Source organism: Pelodiscus sinensis, chromosome 18, assembly GCF_049634645.1.
Source record: "Pelodiscus sinensis isolate JC-2024 chromosome 18, ASM4963464v1, whole genome shotgun sequence".
NCBI lineage: Eukaryota > Metazoa > Chordata > Testudines > Trionychidae > Pelodiscus > Pelodiscus sinensis.
This window is the reverse complement of record NC_134728.1, coordinates 9102075-9121918: the sequence shown is the minus strand read 5'-3', so window position 1 is coordinate 9121918 and position 19844 is coordinate 9102075. Positions and strand designations below refer to the sequence as shown.

Below are 19844 nucleotides of genomic sequence, written 5' to 3'. Positions count from 1 at the left end.
ATGTGGGTGTGAGGAGGGAGGGTTCGCGGGAGCTGGAGGGCCAAGCCAGCTAGTCTGATACCTAAAGTCACATATCCGCCCCCTGCGGCGAAGAAGACGCCGCTCTCCAGAGCCCCCTCGTAGCAAGGCGTCACCCCGAAGACGCGGGAGGGGGAGTCCAGGAGTTTCCCATCCAGTTTCAAGTTCTTCAGGCAGCCGCTAAAGCTGGAGACAGATGCATCCTGGGGAGAGGGGGACGGGGTCAGGGGTGGTGAGCGCTCGCCGGCCTGGTCGGTTACCTGTCGGCACAGGGTGCGGGCAGGAAAGGCACGTGGCCAGGAAACACGCTGGAGGGCTCGGCCTCCAATCCACCAGCCGCTCCTGGAACTAGTTTCACGGCTTCCTCTTCTGACACGCTCGGCTCTCTGACAGGATAAAGGACGCCCCTCCCAACGCTGCACAGACACCCAGCAGTCAGCACCCGCCACCCACATCTCATGGCTACAGACTGGCCCCTCCCTGCGCTGCCCACAGAACACGCTGTACTGACTGCTCAGGCCCCAGCCTCCCAAGAGCCCCCTCCGCCCAAGGAATGAGAGGAGGGGTCCGTGGTAAGACAGAGCCCAGCAGGGAGAGAGAGACGCTGTACAGTCCTCTGCAACCTCTTGGAGAGAGGAACGAAGCCATCAGAGAATGGCTCCCACCAGCCTCCGAGGGCGCCTCAGGAAACTCAGTAGTGCAAGATTCACAGACCTGAAGGCAGCTGGCAAATCTCTCAGCACAGCGTGGACCACTGGGCTGGTTCTCCCGGGCACTAAGGCCCATACGCCATTCTGGCAGGGAAAAAGAGTCCTTAAGCCAAGGACTGTGTGTGCTGTACCTGCTAAGCAGCGGGTGCAAATGAGAATCTGGGGAAACTCTCCCCAGAACCAGGGTAGGTAAAGTTTTGCCAGGCAACTTTTACCACTTTGCACAAAGCTGTTGCAACGGGAGGGGCTGGGGGTAGCCAGGAGCCTCTGAGGGCTGCGTCAAACAATGGTCCCCTCACGCTCGCCGGATGAGGGAGGACTCTGGGAGAAAAGCTTTTCCCGCAGTGGGCTGGGACGGGGCACCCGGGGACCAGGAGTCCTTACTGGAATGTGAGCCTGGGCTTTGGCAGCAGGAGTACCGCCCACATAGAACGGGCTTTGGGCCAGAAAGTCTCCAGCAGCAGCCACCACGCTGGTCTCAGCTTTCAGGCCATCGATGACCAGCCGAGCCCTGCTCCCTTCCCTGCCGAAGACGACCTGCAATGCAATGAGCGAGAGAGTTACCGCACAGTACGCAGGCTCCGAGGCCGCCAGCCTGCTCCTACCCAGACACCTGCTTTGCTAAGCCCAAGGTCCCACTGGAGATCCCAGCATAGGGGAGGGAGAACGGCGAGTCAACGAAACCCATCTGGCCTCAGAATCGATGCCGATACATGCGGGTTCGTATTCAGAAGGGCTCCGCGTAGCACCCATCGGGTTGTCAGGTGCACGGGTGAAAGGGAGAACGTGACCCTTCTGTCACCCACTTCGCTCACTCCTGACACCCCATGCCCCTGCCAGACGGGCGGGGATTAGAACGCTGTGAGCAGCATCAAACAGCTGCCTCCAGAAAAACAACCCCACCCCCAGCTATGCAAGAGAAACAAACAGCCGCAAAAACGTTTCCTGCTGTCCACCCCGTTGTGGGTGAGATCCCTGCCCCCAAAGGTGCAGCTCGGAAAATGGCCAATAAGCGAGGAGCCGGCTAGAGAAGGGAGCTTGGCGTGCCAAGCATTTCGCCGGCCAGCTGTCCCGCCGCTTACCGTGTGCCACATGCTGTCACGGTACTTGTCTTTGCTCCGGATTCTCAGTTTGCTCCCGTTGAGATCTGCCAGGAACACAAATCGGCCACTGGCGACGAAGAGGGACATGAAGGAGCCCCGCCGTTGGCCAGCCACGTGGAACAGCAGCCCATTGGATGAGTTCAGCCTGACGTCCATGGAGAAGTGGGCCCTGCAGAACAAGAGGGGCTGTTCAGTGTGTGTTGGGAGGGGGGGAAACAGCACCACTTCCCCCTCACACCTCTGCTACTAGAGCTTAACACCACCATGCCCCTGCTGCAGCACCTTCCAAAGGAGGCTGCCAGCAGCTTCCTGGCTCTCATGGAGCGGAAAAAGCGGTAGCCCTGTTTTCAAGTTGAGAGAACTAAGGCACAGAGAGCTCAAAAGCCAGTTTGTTAAAGAGATTTAGGCGCCTAAGATGCAGCTAGGTGTCTAAATACCTTTAACCATCTGGGTCAATGAGACTTGTCCCGGATTCCCTTAGGGGGTCATTGAAAGAGCCAAGGCCAGCACCCAGCTCTCCCGACTCCCAGCCCTGTGTCACCGCCTCAGGGACAGGCTGGCGGCGTGAGGTGTGGGGGTACGGAGACAGGGCAGACACAGGGCACTTACGTTTTGCGGAAGGATGCTGGGATATCGTCGAATTCCACCCGGCTCACGGGGGAGCCTCCGAAGCGGAAGGCACCTTTAGGGTGCCCAGGGAGCTGGCAGCTCCTGGCCTGGGAATGCCTTCGGCCTTTCAGTGCAGCCTTGAGTGGCACCTGTGAGAGGACCATTAGGAAAGGAAAGAGCTGGGGTGAGGAGAGCTACAGCGCCATTGTGGAGCACGGCTGCATGGTGGCAACAGCTCCCACGACCAACGCAGCCGCCTCATGCCGACCGCTGTTGTACCTGGAGTCCATACAGGCGAGAGAGGAGCTGGTTGGCCCAAATGTGCAGCGTCTCTACTGCCCCTTCAGAGTAGACCCCAAATTACCCCCCTTTCCTAAAACTGCTCCCCCCACTCACTGGGAACCCCCCGAGGGAACAAGGAATCACCCATCCCAGGGCAGCACGGATTCTGCAGAGCTTCGTCCTAGGCCATTTGAAGAGCCCCACATGCCGGTGTCCCTGGCTGGACAGCTGGAGACCCACCCGGGCCTGGGAAGCAGAGCGGGCTCCTGGGAAAGCTGAGCCCACCAACCTTCATGCAGCCCAAGAGCCAGGGTGCAGGGCCCTGGGCTGGGGGACACAGCCAGCGTCAGGAAAGATGGACTGAAGGGCGGGGGAGGGCAAGGCAGCTCCTGTGCTGTCCAGGCGGTTAGGGTCAGCTCAGCACTCGGCCCCAAGACCACCACCACAGCAGGCAGGAGTTGGGAGGTTCTTCATCGACTCCGACTGCACATGTAAGCCACCAGGATACAGCTCGGCTGGGAGACAGGCGCCGAGGAGGGGGCAGAGCCCCGTACCTTTAGTTTCCACCTGTCCTTCAGAGACGCTGGCATCTGCTGTGGCTGTGGGTCCCAGGGGCAGCTCATGGTCACGTTGAAGCTCTCGGTGTTCTGCTGCAGATCCACCACCATCTGCGGGTCTGACCTCCTGGTGCACAAAGGAGAGGGGTTTCCATCCATGACTGCAGGTGAGCCCAAGCAATGCCGGGGGGGGGGGGGGGGTTGGAGAGTGGAGCCAGGAACTGGGGGGAGGGTTCACTTGGAAGAGGAAGGGACAAAAGGGGCAAATTCCCCATCTCTGGACAGCTGACGGAGGCAGCATTGCAGCGGCCACCACACTCACCGCTTCACAAAGACGTTCCCGATACAGCCGGTCAGGTTGCTGAGAGCGCCAGCCTCCGGCAAACCGCCCAGGTGGAACAGCAGCTGCGGCTCCTGGCGTTTGTGCCTCCTGTAGCGACCGGCCCCCTGCTTGGTCCCTTGGAGCTGGTCGTCTACGTAAAGCCGAACCCTGCAGGGAGAACACGGCTAGCGATTCGTTCGGCCCAGGCACCCTGGTCCGCTGTGCTGAGGTAACGACTACCGGCGGAGAGCACCGCTACAAGGGGGGACAGGAACATACCCGGTGGCATTGCTGTAGATGGCGACATAGTGGCTGGCGTCGTCCGCATAGGCATGCTTTGTGGTGAGCTCTGTTCTCAGCACTTTCACGGCTACTCGGCCATTCTTCAGGGACACCTGGCAATCCCCTTCCTAGGGGGGGCAGGGGAGAGAAAAGTCACCCCTCAAAAAGAGCTGGAAGTGGCCGAACAGCAACAAGGAGTTGTCAGCCATTTGCCCATCTGGCACAACTTGCCTCCCCGGATTCTTCCCCAGGCTCAGTGGAACCAGGGCGATGTCCCCACAAGGGGGATCCTCCATCCAGTGAGGGAGATGTGCCCCCACGTGGCTCCAGGAGAAGCGGCAGAATCCAGCTCTGAGAGCTAACGGGTGGAGAGGATTTTGTGGGTCCCAAAGACACGGAAGAGGATCGAGGGGATCTACCAGCCTTGCTTTTCTAAGCAGAGATGCTGCCTCCCTTCCCTTTACCAGCACTAACTCCCCCCTTTCTCAGAGTGTTACGAGAGCCTCCTGCCCTATGCCTCAGAAATACACCTCTGACAAACTCCCCGCTTTTGCTGTTGCTAAGGGCCAAAGGCCTTGTGCCCATGTAAGAGTTCACCTTAGTCACGCCTCTCGGGTGGGGCTGAGGGTTAGGATTTTGGGGTGAGCAGAATGCCAGCGTGCCCTTCCACCTGCTGAATGACCCCTACTCACAAGAGCCAGCTGAGAGGCCTTGCTGTGATGGGGGAGCGGGGAGAGAAGACAGGAGAAGTGCCCGGCAGTCCTACCGCTGTGGAGTGGGAGTACAGCAGGCCGTGGCTCTGGCTAGTTCGGAAGCTGAAGCCCGTGTAGAAGTCCTGCAGCGAGGGGACGTTCTTCAGAGACAGTGTCAGGTAGCCGTGGCCGTGGAATTTAACAGAGCGGGCCACCTGTGGGAGGCAGAGAAGGGAAACACGATCACAGGGCGTTTCTCCACAAAGGGGGTGCCCTTTACAAATGAGCACAGCAGCCACAGGGGAGAAAAAAAAAAATGGATCCATCCCTCAAGTTTCCCCCACAGTAAAACAGGAACAGCAGCACTGGCCGACCTCGTGGGGGTTTTGCGAGGTTAAATGCGGTAAAGATGGCAGTACTCAGGCTTGGACTACACTTAAATGGTATTTGACTCAGTGACGCTGTGAAGAACCCTCGCGCTGTCACTGTTGTAGCTGAGCTGCTCCTACCCCCAGCTTTGCTGACAGAATAACCTTTCCGTTGACATAGCAACCCCCATTCTGGGAGGTGGTGTTCCTACACTGACGGAAAAATCCCTTCTGTCAATACAGGCGGCTTCCGCGCTACAGGGTTATGCTGGCATAGGAGGTACGGGCTCCATAACGTGGACATCCCCTCAGATACTGCGGTAACGGGGGCCAGGTGAGTACCACAGAGTGGGGGACGTGTGTACGTCCAACAGGGCGGGGTGCGTTTCCTAACCGCTTGCTCACACTGGCACTAGCTGGGCTGGGTCTCTGCACTGACTGCTCCGTGGCGCCGCACTCGCTTTACAGCGCTGTAAATGAGAGGAGAATCGGCCTTCAGGCTCCAAGATTACGCTCCCAGCTCCACAGTGTTTCCTTTGGACCCCTTCTACAGTTGCATGTTCCTCCTCCCAGAGGTCAGACGGCACACGCTTACACAGACTGCCTCACTCCCGTCCTCTCGGGCACCGGACAGAATTACCTGGACAGAGGCGCCCTGCTTACCAGGAGGTCCGAGGAGCACCCATAGCTCACTCCAGCCGTGTTCATGCGCTTCAGGTCAACGTATTTGCCAAGCGCCTTCAGGCCCTTCATGCAGCCCCGGATGGATCCCCCCTTGGGGAAGATCACCTTCAAGCTGAAAGGGGAGACGTGGTGGTGTGAACAACCTGTACCGCACAGGAGGTCAGAGTAGTGACTTCTCCAGGACCAGCCCCCAGGGGAAATGTTTTAATCCGGGGCTAGGGAAGTGTCTGGCGCCTGCAGCTGAGTGGCCTTGCGAAAAGGGCAACAGGGCAGTTAAGTCAGTGGAAATAGAGGATGCAACTAAGAGCCCAAGCTGCTGCCTCTCCGTCAGGAGCCCTGGTCCTGTCCATTATATCATTTACAGGAGGAGGATACAGATCTCTGAGTCGGCCAGGACCAGCGAGAGAAACCTCCCCATCTGCAGAGTCTGTGCTGGCTCGACTACTTGAACGGGGCAGGCAGACACCTGCGTACAGTGACTCGCACGCAAACAGCTGGGGATTGGTGTCTGGCGAGGGAGAGGGGGAGGATCACTCATCACATGACTCCTTCAAGGAAGGATGCTGAAGCAGTCAGGAGAAAGACCTTTTCCCTCCCTTCAGAGAGCAACCCTGCCCTCCCTTCTATCGCCCCTCCCCCAGTGGGCTGGGACTCTTGCCTCTCGGGCAGCAGGGGCAGGGGCACGCCCCCCAGGTAGTAGGAAACGGCATTCTCCAGGGAGTTCTCATGCTCCACCATGAAGATGGTGTGTCGCTCCAGCCGCACTAGGATCCGCTTCTTCTGACTCATGTTGAGGAGGAAAATCTGGATCTGGAGTCAAAGAGGAAAACGATAAATGAGCTTCTAGATCTATTATCCCTGTGGGTCTGCGCAGGAGAGAGGGCATCAGCCCTACAGCACCCAGACAGCATCCCCGAACCTGCAGGACTCAGTCTGTCCTGCTCTAAGCATCTATGTACTCGGAGCCTTGTCCACGCTATGGGAGAAACACTGTCCACAAGCGCTACTCTTTGGCCTTGGGTTGCCATAGCGCAGTGTTGGGGGGGAAGGGGAAATGTGCCCTATGGAGAGATGCACCCATGGGGAAGGCGGAGAATCTCAGGCAAGCAGAGCTTCCAGATGCCTGCCGAGGGGGTATCTATCACAGTTAGCCTGTGTTGCATTACCTGGCTGCTTGGCTCTGCTGCAGCCTTGCCTGCAACAAGGTCGCAAATGCAAGCACATAACAACGGCCATACTGGGTCAGAGCAAAGGTCCGTCTAGCCCAGTAGCCTGTCTGCTGACAGTGGCCAGCGCCAGGTGCCCCAGAGGGAGTGAACAGAACAGGGAATCGTCAAGTGATCCCTCTCCTGTCATCCATTCCCAGCCTCTGACAAACAGAGGCTAGGGACACCATTCCTACCCATCCTGGCTAATAGCCACTGACGACCTCTCCTCCATGAATTTATCTAGCTCTTTTTGGAACCCTGTTAAAATCCTGGCCTTCACAACATCCTCTGGCAAGGAGTTCCACAGGTTGACTATGCGTTGCTTGAAGAAAACCATGAGTTTTTCAGCTTGAACTAAAGAGCCACAGACGGGTGTTGTAACAGACTCATTCAGACAGAGCACTCGACTCAGACAGACAGTGCCTAGGGGCCCCCCAGCCCTAGCCTGGGCGTCGGTTGCTTCACTGTCTCCACACCCCTCTGGGGCCCATGATAACTTCCCCAACCTCACATGAGGAGACTGGAGGAGCAGCCCGTGCAAGCCCTTGGCAAATGCCAAGGGAGGAAAGCGAGTAGACACCCTGGAACCGTGTCTAAATGGCCAGGTGCAGTACCAGGCAGCTCCCTTCTAGATCCCAGCAGAGGCTGCTGGTCTAGGAGCCCAGGCACACCCCCCTTGGGGCGGAGCGTCCCCTGCCCTGCATTACCGCTTTGTTCGTGGTGCTGCTGACGGCGAGAGATGCGTCGCTGCTGGAGGCTGCCATCTCAAGGCCTTTCTTGAAGTCATAGTAAAGCGCCAGCTTTCCATCCTGAACAGCCAGGCACAGGAACTGGCCCTGTGGGGAGGGTAAGACAAGCCCAATTCAGCCTCTCGGGGCACTGAGGTGACCGGTCTTCTCCCCTCCCCCGTAGCATCTGGAACCAGAGCGCCATCCTCAGCAGCCCATTGCTGTAGGAAAAGAAGAACCCAGGGCCCGATCCTGAGCCTGGCATCCCTGCTAGCCCCTGGGATTTGTAGGACAAAATATCCAGACCCACAGTCTTTTGGGCGCCTGAGGAATTCGGCGGGTGAATACGCAACTGCAGCGGAATCTCAGGGACTTTGTTATAACGCAGCAACCCTGGTCCTCGCAACGCACAGAATGGAAAATGGAAAGGCAGGCGGCAGGCTGGGCTGGCAACACACCTCCATGTGGCAAAGCCAGCGCTGCCCCTCGCACAGAGGAAACACGGCCTGGCTCTTCCGAATGGGAGTTACGCCACCCAGGCAGGTGGCGGGGCCCCTCGCTTGCCCTGCAGGGTGCCTAGAGGCTCTCTGCTCCTAAAAGAAGTTGTTTTGATTACGGAAACGAAATCTCCCCTTTGCTAGCTGGGTCTGGAACCCTTAGCAGCACTGACAGACGTGGCTCCTCAAACGCTCTTTGCTCCAAGCGCTCTGAAAACCCTCCCCCCCCCCCACGGTGCTTTGGTTGTCCTGCCACGTCACATCTGCCAGAGCCGCCAACTCTTCCAAGCAAGGGCTTCATCATTTTAGCACCATCTCTGAGGGCCTGATCCATCCCCCTGGGACCAGAGTGGGAATCAGCTCCTCTCTCAAACAGCAACAATGAGATTCAGATGCCCCATTCCATTGACTCGCTCAATACACGCAACACCCCCGGCATGAACCAAAGGACCAACGTGGATGGGGCACTTGCCTGATGCTCCAAGAAGAAGAGAATCCCGTTGTAAGAGACCACACGGATTTCCTGTTCAAAGCGCTTGGTCGAGCCGATCTGGCTCTCAAATTTGATTTCTGCATAGCCGGTACCGTCGAAGTAGGAGCCATCGGTCAGCCAGGGATCCCCCGTGGATTTGGACCTGAGCAAGGCAAGAGAAAGAAAAAGGATTTACAGACTTTTTGGGGCAGAGAAGAGCTTTAAACAAAAGCCCGTAACGGTCAAACTCGGTCGAAGGGTTAACTACAAGTCGCATGCTCCCTGATGACTAGCGTGGTGCCCTTCGAAGCTCTGGAGGGACAGGAGACGTTCTCACCATGCTGAAGGCTCTGCACTGAATTCCCATACCTTGCACAGGGTTTGTCAGCAGCCGTGTCCAGGTGGAAAGTGCGCTGGAAGTTGTATAGACTCACCACCTCCTCATTCAGCGTATCCATCTCGATGCAGCCCCGGTAGCTGGGGTAGCGCAGCGTCGCCGGAGGCTGAAGAAGAATGTACCTGTTTACGGCTATGCTTTTTTAGGGTTAGCTTAATCTAGGGGGGCTCTCGCTTTAACCTAGGGGAAAGCAAACAACTAATCAGAAAAGGCGGCAAATGCCTGGGAACAATGATCCATGCTAGATATGAAATGGAATGAGCTTGTAACAATCGTGGAGATTCAGCAGAGGCCAACTGCCCCTTATCATTAATGTTTCCCAGAAAGGAAGAAGGGAAACAGCTGGGACATGTTAAGAATGAAGCCAGAGCACCTTCCATGGCAGGTGTACATGTTCCTCCAGCCGCCCCACAGCACAAGGGGCTGACCAAAAGAATCCCTCAAACCAACAGGAAAACATAAGGGACTTCGCAGACATGCACCGAACAGCTCAGGACAGACTGGTACAGCAGGGCCGCCTTCGTGCACTAAGCGATGCTTGGTGGATCTAGAACAGCTCAGCCACTTGTCTGATGGCTACCCAGTGTTGGCGTGGCATCCTGCGGTTCATGCCACTGATATGGGGTGGGGAAGAAGCCAGAGCTGTGTCTGACCCAGGGAATCGGGGCTCAGCGAGGGCCTAGTCACAGCCAAGCTATATGCCAGGCTTGTGTAGAGAGGGGGTGAAGGGGAGGAGCATGGCAAAACCTGGTCCGGGGTGGGAACGAATGTGCCCATAGGTGCAGAGGGGGACAGCGTGGGCCAGGTCCTCTGAGTGACACCAGCTCAGCATCTGGCCCAAGGGATCCAGGAAGTGCCCCCTCCACCCGCTCTGCTGCGTCAGTCCCTCTCACCGTGAAGCTGGCGGGGTAGCCTCCCACGTAGAAGACCACGTTGTGCGGCTGGAGGTTGAGCAGCCCTTCCTCTCCCTTGGCTATGCTGTCTCCTTTGGTCTCATGCACGGTTTGCTTCTCCATGGTCACAGACATGTGTCCATACTGCAGGATCCTGCCCACCCAGACCTCACAGTCAGTACAAGGGGAGAAGAACCAGGCACATGGGCCACCCCTCTCCCCCCAAAGCTCCTCCCCATCGGGCAGCGATAGATTCACCATCCTGAGCCATAGGCAGAATGGGCTGGTGTGGAGGCTGTTGCCTTGGAGACAGCTGGCCTGATATTCCCGAGTGTGTTCTGTGGAGAAGGGACCCGACTCCAGGGAACACTTCAAAGGGGCTCGGGGACTGGGGAGCGCGTATTGCTAACCCGCAAGACAGAGGAAGGGCTAGCACGTCGTTTGGGCGGCCGACAGATGGAAGGTGTCAAGGAGTTGGCACCCAGTGAAGTACTAGGAAGTGTCCCTCTTGCTGGAGTCTGGCACAAGAGGATTCTCAATCCTAGGCACCCCGAGAAAATTCAGACACAAGTTACTCTCTCGCCCTCTCACTTCAACTCTGAGAGTCGCCCTCTGCTCCCTTCGTTTTCCCTCTAGCTCAGCCAGCGAGGGGAGCGGCTCATGTGGGTTTTGTACCTGTTGATGCTGACTGCAGCAAACTGCTCTCCGATCTCTTCGTCAACTGATAAAAAGGTCGGTGCTTCGTCCCCCAGTTTATAGACCCACTGCACCTTGCGGTCTTTGAGCACGATGCCCATGTAGTCTCCAGTGCCCTGAATGCACAGAACAAACCATCCAATGGGTGTGCAGTGAGCCCGTCTGAAAAGGGGAATGGCTGAGGGAGTTTATAGCAAGGCCCTTGAGGACAGCCAGCTCTCAGGCTGCTGGATTTTTACGGCTGAGTGCAAAGTGCTCTAGGGGCTTCCTGGAGGCTTCGCTCCCACCAAAGGGCCCCACGGCATGCAAGCCAGACACGTCTGTCCTTCAAACAGAACGCTCCAGGGCATGCAGAGCCCAGCACCTGTGTGGCCGCGAGAAGTGCCCCTGCGAGGGCTAGGATCAAAGCAAGGCGTGTGCACCTAGTGGTGGGAATGAGCATGGGCTGGAAGCTCAGCTACCTTTTCACACAGCCCTGGGGCTCACCTGTAAATTAACAGCAGCTGGCCCAGGCCCATGTGATCGCTATGTCCTATCACCCTCTCCCATGGCCTTTGTGAGAGGGACCACGGCAGCCCTGCGCTCTGCCCAGAAGAGGGTTTTGTCTCCTCTCAATATGAATACAATAATGTCTGGCAGTACCAACGGACACCCCGCGCCCGCTATTGATGCCTGAAACCTTTACTAGCAGCAGGGAGAAACTGGGTGACTGGAAGCCGCTGGCTTAGATGTTCAATGGCTGAATGCAGCCTCTAAAACCACTCAGACATCCCCATCCCATCCAGAGCTCAGCACCGACATGAAACCTCCCTGGCCAGGTTCACGCTTGATCCCCTGCTGGCTCACCCAGCCCAAGTGCAGCCTTCTGCCGGGTTCCCTCTCCTGTGCTCACATGGGCAGCGCTTACCTCCTTAGGGCCCAGGTACAATACGAACTGCCCAGCGTTGGCCCCATCCTGACGCCGCTGCCTGGGCTTGGGGTCCGAGTTCTGGATGTAGAACTTGAGGGAGGTGTAGGCTGACAAATCCTGCAGGTCACTGGGAGTGCGGACCTGGACGCCCGAGGTGCCATTGAACTTCACCGGTACCTTCACCTGGAAGCAGAGAAATCAAAGCCAAGCTGACCGACTCCTTTTTAATGGGGACAGCATTTGCTACCAGCTCAGGCAGAGTTGCAGTTAGGGTCTGTCTGCTCTGCAATAAAAAACCTGCAGCACCACGTCTCGGAGCCCAGGTCAGTTAGGGTCTGTCTGCACTGCAATAAAAAACCTGTGACACCACGTCTGAGAGCCCAGGTCAGCCGACTTGGGCTTGCGGGCCTCAGAAATCGCAGCCTCAATGTTCTGGTTCCTGGTGGAGTCTCAGGTTTGAGACCCTTCCTCCTAGTGGGGTCTCAGAAGTTGGGCTCCAGCCCAAGCATCTACCCTGCAGTTTTACAGCCTCCATCCAGCCCAAGCCCTGGCCAGCTGCCGGTCTTTTCTTGCACTGCAGACATGCCCTGAGATGCAGAGCGGAAGTGACTTTCTGACTCACTTGTAGAACAGATCATGAAAAAAAGTCACACTGAGTTGACCCAAAACTAAGAAAACGGTTACATTTTTAGCTGAACCAAAAAGGTAAAAAAAAACCAAACTGCACTTAGATGAGAACGTAAAAAAAATCCTTTCAAATGATTTGTAAATAAAATTGATGCAAATACCAGATTAAAAACCTGACGTTTTCTTTCTACAACGTCAAAATGAAACTGGTGGATTTTTTGAGGATTGTTTTGTTTAGTTCTTTTTGCCCAGAACTAGATCAGTGAATTTGATAAAAGTGTGCAAGGTGTTTCAGTTGACCTGAATGTACCTTGTGTGGCCAAAAACAAACAAGCAAGCAAACAAAAACAAGCAAACAAATGCTTTGCCTCAAAACGTCTGCTCAAATGAACTTAGAAAGCTGAGATTTAACCATGACAAAGTACTTTGATGGAAGCTCCGAGGGGAGATTCATAAATGGCTCATGGGGCCTGCTGCATGTTTGGAGGAGCCAGGAGAGAGCTAAAAGTGTATATGATCAACTAGTGTTACTTTTAACATTTTGTATCCTTGGGAGAGTTGAATTTTCTTTTGGGGAGGTTGAAATTTTTTATGTGCAACATCAATATTGAGGTAGTGTTTGGATGTGTACCACCAATACACACACACACACACACACACACACACACACACACACACACACACACACACACACACACACACACACACACACACACACACACACTTTAAGCAGTCCATATGTGTGGAAGAAAAATATGGAAACAAGACACCTGTGTCTAGTTGCTGTGAGGTACCCTTAATGACTACAAAGGTTCTGTACAAAGAATTAGCTTTCTTCCACTTGGAGGAAGAGTAGAAGCCCCACAACAAATTAACACATGGATTCAGGATTTGTAGACGGATGCATACTTCAAAGAGATTGTGAATCAGGTTTCATCCTACAAAACTAGTATCACACCTAGCACTTGCTACTTCTGACTCCTAAGAGCCAGGACTCTACCACATAGCAAAGATCTGGCCTTAATGCAATACAATTTACCATGTGTTAATTAGTAATACCGGATTGAAAAAAAAATCATTAAGTTCAGAGTTTTAGATATCCAAAAAATTTCTGTTAAAAGAATCTTTTTCTTTCTTATCTTAAGCCATTAACACCTATGGAACCTTTGTTTGAAATATAATGATGTAAAATGTCTTCCTAGCATGCACTGCTCCCCCATGTAGCCTGCTTTCCCCTCCCCCCAACCTCTATATTGTATAGTTCCCGGAGGCAGGGCCAGCAGCCAGTGCAATCTGGCCCCACTCTCGGGGAGCCCCCCTGCTACCCTGCGCTGCTGCCAGGCAAGAGCTGGTCCACAAGGGGAGCCAGTTTAAAAACCAGCTCCCCTTGCGGACTGGCTGCCTGTCGCCCAGTGATAGAGGCAGCGCTGTGGGGTGGCAGCAACCCCTGTAACGGTGGGTCCAAGCTCCACGCGGACAGGCTACAGGGTGGGCAGGCGGAACTGCAGAGCTGGTGCTAGGGGGAACCAGCTGTTAAGCCACCTCCCCCCACCACCAGCTTCTGCCTGCCCCGCACTTGTTGCCTCTGATACAGGGGGGATGAGAGTAGTCAAGATTAACCAATAAGCCTAGGCTTGCCTACTCATTCACATCCCTACTTGAGAAGCGTCACACACCAGTACTCTCACCTACACAGCCCTCTCCCCCAAGCCCCTACCTTGCTAGCAGCGTTTCTGGCCTGCGTGATCAGCTGGCGGATGCGCAGGATGTTCTCGGACACCGTGGAGTTCTTATTCCTCCTGTTCTCCAGGCCACTCAACTTCTCCAGCAGCAGCGGAATGGTGCTTTCCAGGTGCGACACTGGGGGCGTTTCAGAGAGGCAATGGGGAGAACGGTCAGCGGGGTGGAAAGGGATCCGACACTCAGGGTATGTCTACACTACCCCGCTAGTTCGAACTAGCGGGGTAATGTATGCATACCGCACTTGCTAATGAAGCCCGGGATTTGAATTTCCCGGGCTTCATTAGCATAAGCGGGGAGCCGCCATTTTTAAATCCCCGCTGCTTCGAACCCCGTGTAGCGCGGCTACACGGGGCTCGAACTAGGTAGTTCGGACTAGGGTGCCTATTCCGAACTACCGTTACTCCTCGTTCAAATCCCGGGCTTCATTAGCAAGTGCGGTATGCATACATTACCCCGCTAGTTCGAACTAGCGGGGTAGTGTAGACATACCCTCAGCTACCAGGGCCCCAACCAAAGAAAGCGACACAGCAGCAGTCACAGGGAACGAAGCAGCGGCTGATGGGCCCGACCTCTCAGCAGGACTTGCAGACAGCACGAGCCCTTTTAAAAATACAACTGAAGTGCCGTCCAGCACTTTGGCAGAACATCCCCAGCAGATGAGCTGGGCTTTGCAGAGAGAGGAAGCCAGAGGAGGACACACAACAGCCTCCCTTTAAACTTGTCAGCAGGAAGCTACAGAGCAGCACTTAGATAGCACAGTGAGGAGCTTCATGACAACAGCAGCCTCCCTGGCCTGCATTCCCTGCACATCTTCCACAGCTAACCCCCATCTCCGCCTACCAGACTTCTTGGCGTCTTGAACTGCCTGGTTTAACTCTTCATTTTTAAGGCCTCCGTACTGGTTTTTCCACTCCTCCAGGTTCTTCTTCATGGAGCTCAAAGTATCTTCCACCTTGGCCACCGTGTCGTTGGCTGCTGCAGCGGCAGCCTTGGCATTCTGGATAATTGCCGTGGTGTTATCTTGGAGAGGAAAGGAGACAAGTCTCAAACTCGGCATAAGCTAGGAGGCAGAGCGGAGCAACTCGCTTCTGACTGGAGTCAGCACCGTGTTTCTGCACCCGCTTAGCGCCCGGGGCGCCCGACGTTCTGCAACAACAGACACGCATGAGTCGACGACTCCTGCGCACACTCAGCAAAATTTCAAAAGCATGAAAAGTCACCAATAAAAACAGGCCCCTGACAAGATTCCTCACGCCCAGGAAGTGGAAGCAGCTTATACCTTCAGCCCAGAAAATGAAGTAAAATGTATCCAACCTAGGGGGTCAGGTATAGCCCCACAAGGTCACTGGATGGGCAAAAAAACCCTACGTACCTACCAGGAGCAGGGACTGTCTTGTGTGTCAAAGGTACTATAGAGAAGCTTTTCCCTTGTGGCATAGAGACTCTTGTCTAGAAGACACTGCCTACAGACAAACCTTGGTCCTCGGCCAGCATGTTCTGCACAGCTCGCAGCTGGTTCAGGAGCAGCTCCTTCTTCTCTCGGAGATCGGCCAGCTTGCCCTTGGCTGTCTGCAGTGTCTGTTTAATAGCTGGAATTACATGAAAATGTAACATTAGGTGTTTGCACGTCTCTCTCTCCCCTCCAAAGCGCATCACACACAGTTACTTCCACCTACAGCCAATATACAAGTCCCCTACGTGCCACACACACACACACACACACACACACACACACACGGCTCTCTACTGTCCCAAACAGAAGATTTTCCCTAGAACATCTGTTCATTGCTTTTCCCTCTTACCCCCATTGAGTTTCCTCTGCTCCCTCTTCACAGCTTGCTCCAGGGCACTGCTGTTCTTCTTCAGCTCTTTAGATATGGCACCAAGATCTTCTGACAAGACGCTCTACAAGCACACAGGACACCCCCTCACAAACTGCCCCGGGCCTGGCACCAAGCAGTTCACCACCTGAGCCCTAAGACCGGAAGAGGACTTCAAGTCCCCACTCCCGAATCTCAGTACAGGTTAAACACTAGCCAAAGAGCTGGTGGTGGTCAGAAAGCACCTGCACTGCCTTCAGGAGACTGTGTTTCCGAGGAAGGTGACAGAGAAAATTCTAAGATCCCAGATACAGTCACCTCCCATTGCCTCAGTTTCTCCATCTGGTAAGATGGAGCTAGTAGCAGCTGTCTCACAGTGGTGAGGGCAGGCTAAGCCCGTTTGTGTGTGCAAAGCACTGGGGTAGCAGACCAAAGGGGGTGACTGGAGTGTCGTGGGTCAGCATGAAGAGCTGCAGTGTGGCCAGGGAAGCAAATAGCACAGGGCAAGCTTACTGGAGCCAAGATTTTGCAAGGATTTGTGGGGCTCAGAAGGGAAGTCACGTACTCTCAAAGATTCGCTGGCTGCCTCATCAGCATCCATGGCTGCCCTCTCTGCATCCTTTACAGCCTTGATGATACTGGCATATGCGTTGGAGGCATTGATCGCTCGCTGGATAAACCCATCCTTGTTTGCACCCTGGATGATGCTGCATTTGAAGATAAATAAATAAAGTCTACGGCCAGAAATGCAGCAGAGCCCCAAAGGCCAGACCCAGGCAACAGTCTTGGGATCCCCACTTTGAGACCTCCTGCATTCTGGGGTCCTCACAGCAGCACGCACTCAACCTGAACCATTGGCTTCTACTTCCCATCCTGGGCTCCAAGACTTCCAGCTCCCTCCCGGCCCACTCCTGGGTCCAGAGATCTGCAGTGCTCAGTCTGATGGGAATCCCCGGTAGTGCTGGCACCCAGCTCTGAGAGAAGCCCTTGTCCATGGCAGGAAATAGTTTGAGGAGTAGGAAGGGGGGAAGGATCTCACCAATTCACTGTGCAGAGTAGAGATTTATAAGCAGAAACATCTAAACGGTTAACTGATAAACCTGGGATTATCAGTTACCATTAATGGTTACACACAGGCTTCTGCTCCGCACCTGAGGTGTTGGCTGCCACTTTGCACTGCTGACTCTGTACACGGTGCAGGTGCGTGTAACCATGGAGATTTGCAGCCATTGTACAATTACCCACTTTTTTTAACATCCCTAGCGCAGAGTGGAAGAGATGGAGAACCAAAAAAACAGCAGAACTAATGAATGACAAGCAGCATTTGGACATTGATTGTGTCTCAGAGGTCAGCTGAGCACATCCTGAAGACATGACATGTTCTAGGCCCAAATTCATCCAATTAATGGGGAGCACCACCATACTCTGTGCCTGTCGGCTACCGGTTTCAGTGGTGCCCTTACCTAGATGTTTTCTCCATCACACACTGGTTTGCTGGGCTACAGGTTCCATATCAATTCTTACACATACCATCATCCCAGGATGAATTTCAAAGCAGGAACTTCAACAAACTTTAGACCCCTCCGAGTGCCCTGGAGAGGCCATCGACCAAATATCGCCTCTTGCCTGCACAAGTGGCTGGAGTCTCACTAGCAAATGTGCAGGAGAGTAGGATGTGGAGCTGAGTCAGTGGAGTTACCCACGGACGGCTCAGCGCCCTTGATATAGGCCGGAACGAGGAGTGGGACAGACCACGAGCGCTCCGGGCCCAACCAGGCCAGGGTAATGTTACCTGGAAAGGTTCCGAGCGAGTTCGTCCAGAAGCTTAGCATGCTCTTCTGCTGCTTCGACCACTGGGATCTTACTGCTGGCTGGAGAAAACTTCTTCACCTGCTCTGTCAGGGGGTACCTGGCTCCATCCAGCAGGGCGGCTAGCTTCTCGTACTCCTGCAGGAGACATTCGCCAACCTTGCCACTGCTCATTGCTGCAGCAGGACAAGTGCCCAGGAGGCACAGACACACATTGCCAGCACCACACCCTTCAACCACACCCCTGTTCTCCCTCTAACCGTCCCACTGCTAGTGCCAACACCACCGCTGACCAACACCCTTCTCCACCCCCCTGCAATTGTTCCCCTTGCTACCAGCAGTGCTCTCCAGCCCATCTCACACACCTCCTGGGCTTTCTCATCGCTCACCTCCTTTGCATTTTCTATTGCCTGTAGAAGATCAGAGACCTGGGCCAAGGAGTCTTCAGCCATCCGCAGTGTGTCTTGCACCACCCCGTACTGCTTCTGCAGCTCCTTACTCTTTCGCTTGAAACACAGATGCAAAGTGTTCATTAGGAGCCACAGAATCTACTACTAGGCACATCCTAGATTGTCCCAGACATTCCTTAGCTGTTGCCAAAGCCATGCAAGTTTACCCAATGGGGTCAGCTCCTTTCAATTCCTATACACACATAAAACCCCCGAGTACCTGACTCTCCTCAAGGTTGTTCCGATTCAGGCTGTTCAAGTCCTCTGCCTGCCTGGTTTTGTTCACAGCCTCATTGAGAGCATCTCGGAGATCCATCAGCTCTGAGCTATATTTATCCAGGAGGTCTGTGATGCTCTTGACCAGGTCTTGGTTGGATGCCCACTTGCTGGATAGCTCGCTCTTCACACGATGAAGCACTAATGACAGAGCACAAGGAGCTTTCCTGGAAACTCTGTTTCCCCAACTTTTATAAGTTCTTTCTGAGGACACAGTGGAAACTTCTTGAAAGTTTCAGAGCCCAATTCTGGTCTCAAATCACAGATTTTAAGGCTAGAATGGGACCATCATCACCAAATAGTCTGACCTCCTGTATTACGCAAGACAAAGAATCGCACCCAGTAAGTTTTATATCAAGCCTGTTATTTCTGTTTGAGTTACAGCAAATCTTTTAAAAAGACAATGGCATCCCCACCTGATACAAAGCATTTAGTGATGGAGAATCCACCACCTCCGTAGGTAAATTGTTCCCATGGTTAATTACCAATCCTGTAAAAAATCTGCACCTCATCTGGATTTATCTAGTTCTAGCTTCCAGCCATCTGATCTTATGATGTTTTCTGCGAGATTAAAGATCCATTTGCTACCTGAAATCCCTTCTCACAGTTCCACCTGTGCACATGCAGAGTAACTCCAGGGATGCCAGTGGGGAGGATTTGGCCCCTGGATTCTTACAGGCTATTGTTTGGACGGAGTGGCACATTGCAATGGAGAGTCCATGGGGAAATCACAAATGCCATGTCCATCTGAGCTGGGAATGACAAGTCTGTTGTCACCATTTGGGACAACTTACTCAATGACTGAACACAAGACATAAGCATGTATGGGTGGGTGAGAGACTATATACGTTTTTAGAACATTAACTACATTTCTAAGCGTAGTCACTGTTCTGTTGTCATACAGAACCTTTACATTAAAATAAATTAAATAAATATTAAGTCTCCTGATACGTCCATGAACTTGCGTGTATAGAGGAGTTAAATTCTGTTGGACCAGTGTTCCCTGCAAGCTATGTGCTTGCATGGTTGCTCAGGAGAAATTCAAATGCCACCCAGCTGATTTGCACAGTGCCCACAGCTAAGTTTTGTTATTACTATTGGTGGTGCACAGTCACACACGCCTCAAAAAATATTTTGCAAAGGGATGGAAAAGATTAGAGAGAACGTTGGTTGGGACTGAAGTTAAAAATCCCTGCCATTTACCAACATCTTTGCAACTTGCACAAGAGAATATAATGGGCCCGTCAATTACCATCCCTTCATAGCTGGACTGCTGATGAGGTGAATACTGGAAACTCCTGGCCCATGAAAGTTAGATGGGCATAATCAGTTTAATAGCTTAACTCTCCAAATGTCAGTGACCACAATGGGATAACAATGTTACACACAGTGTTTGCTGCATTGCCCTCAAGCTGGCAGAGTTTTGGAAAGTCACTGTCTGCCCCTTGGCATTTCACATCCCCTGCGTCTGCTGAACTAGACTCACAGTTCTGCGCCTTCTCGTGCTCACGATCTGCCACCCCTTTCTGGCTGAGGAAATCCCGTTCCCTCATCTCCTTCAGCATCTTTTCCACCTCGGCCATCTTCTGCAAGAACTCCTCAGAGGAGGCTGTGCTGAGGTCTGCAGTTCCCAGCTTTTCCATCTGGCGCACCAAGTCTGTAGGGAAAGCCAGGCCCCATTGTTATCCCTTA

The 19844-nt window shown here is 54.1% G+C and overlaps 1 protein-coding gene across 2 annotated transcripts in view; it reads right to left on the bottom strand.

Moving 5' to 3' along the window:
- LAMA5 (laminin subunit alpha 5) overlaps nt 1–19844 on the bottom strand; it is a 186506-nt gene that overhangs the window by 7069 nt on the left and 159593 nt on the right. For both annotated transcript variants that reach the window (XM_075901088.1, XM_075901089.1), the window contains exons 52-76: nt 19639–19809; nt 18097–18293; nt 17817–17933; nt 17411–17565; nt 16184–16325; nt 15601–15703; nt 15274–15387; nt 14639–14818; nt 13773–13915; nt 11426–11611; nt 10498–10634; nt 9823–9976; nt 8902–9035; nt 8533–8695; nt 7543–7671; nt 6286–6437; nt 5607–5739; nt 4650–4790; nt 3881–4011; nt 3602–3769; nt 3277–3406; nt 2441–2589; nt 1811–2000; nt 1113–1265; nt 62–221 (exon numbers count right to left, since the gene is read on the bottom strand). In XM_075901088.1, the coding sequence (XP_075757203.1) occupies nt 62–221; nt 1113–1265; nt 1811–2000; nt 2441–2589; nt 3277–3406; nt 3602–3769; nt 3881–4011; nt 4650–4790; nt 5607–5739; nt 6286–6437; nt 7543–7671; nt 8533–8695; nt 8902–9035; nt 9823–9976; nt 10498–10634; nt 11426–11611; nt 13773–13915; nt 14639–14818; nt 15274–15387; nt 15601–15703; nt 16184–16325; nt 17411–17565; nt 17817–17933; nt 18097–18293; nt 19639–19809 (3732 nt within the window). The remainder of the gene's footprint in view (nt 1–61; nt 222–1112; nt 1266–1810; nt 2001–2440; nt 2590–3276; nt 3407–3601; nt 3770–3880; nt 4012–4649; nt 4791–5606; nt 5740–6285; nt 6438–7542; nt 7672–8532; nt 8696–8901; nt 9036–9822; nt 9977–10497; nt 10635–11425; nt 11612–13772; nt 13916–14638; nt 14819–15273; nt 15388–15600; nt 15704–16183; nt 16326–17410; nt 17566–17816; nt 17934–18096; nt 18294–19638; nt 19810–19844) is intronic.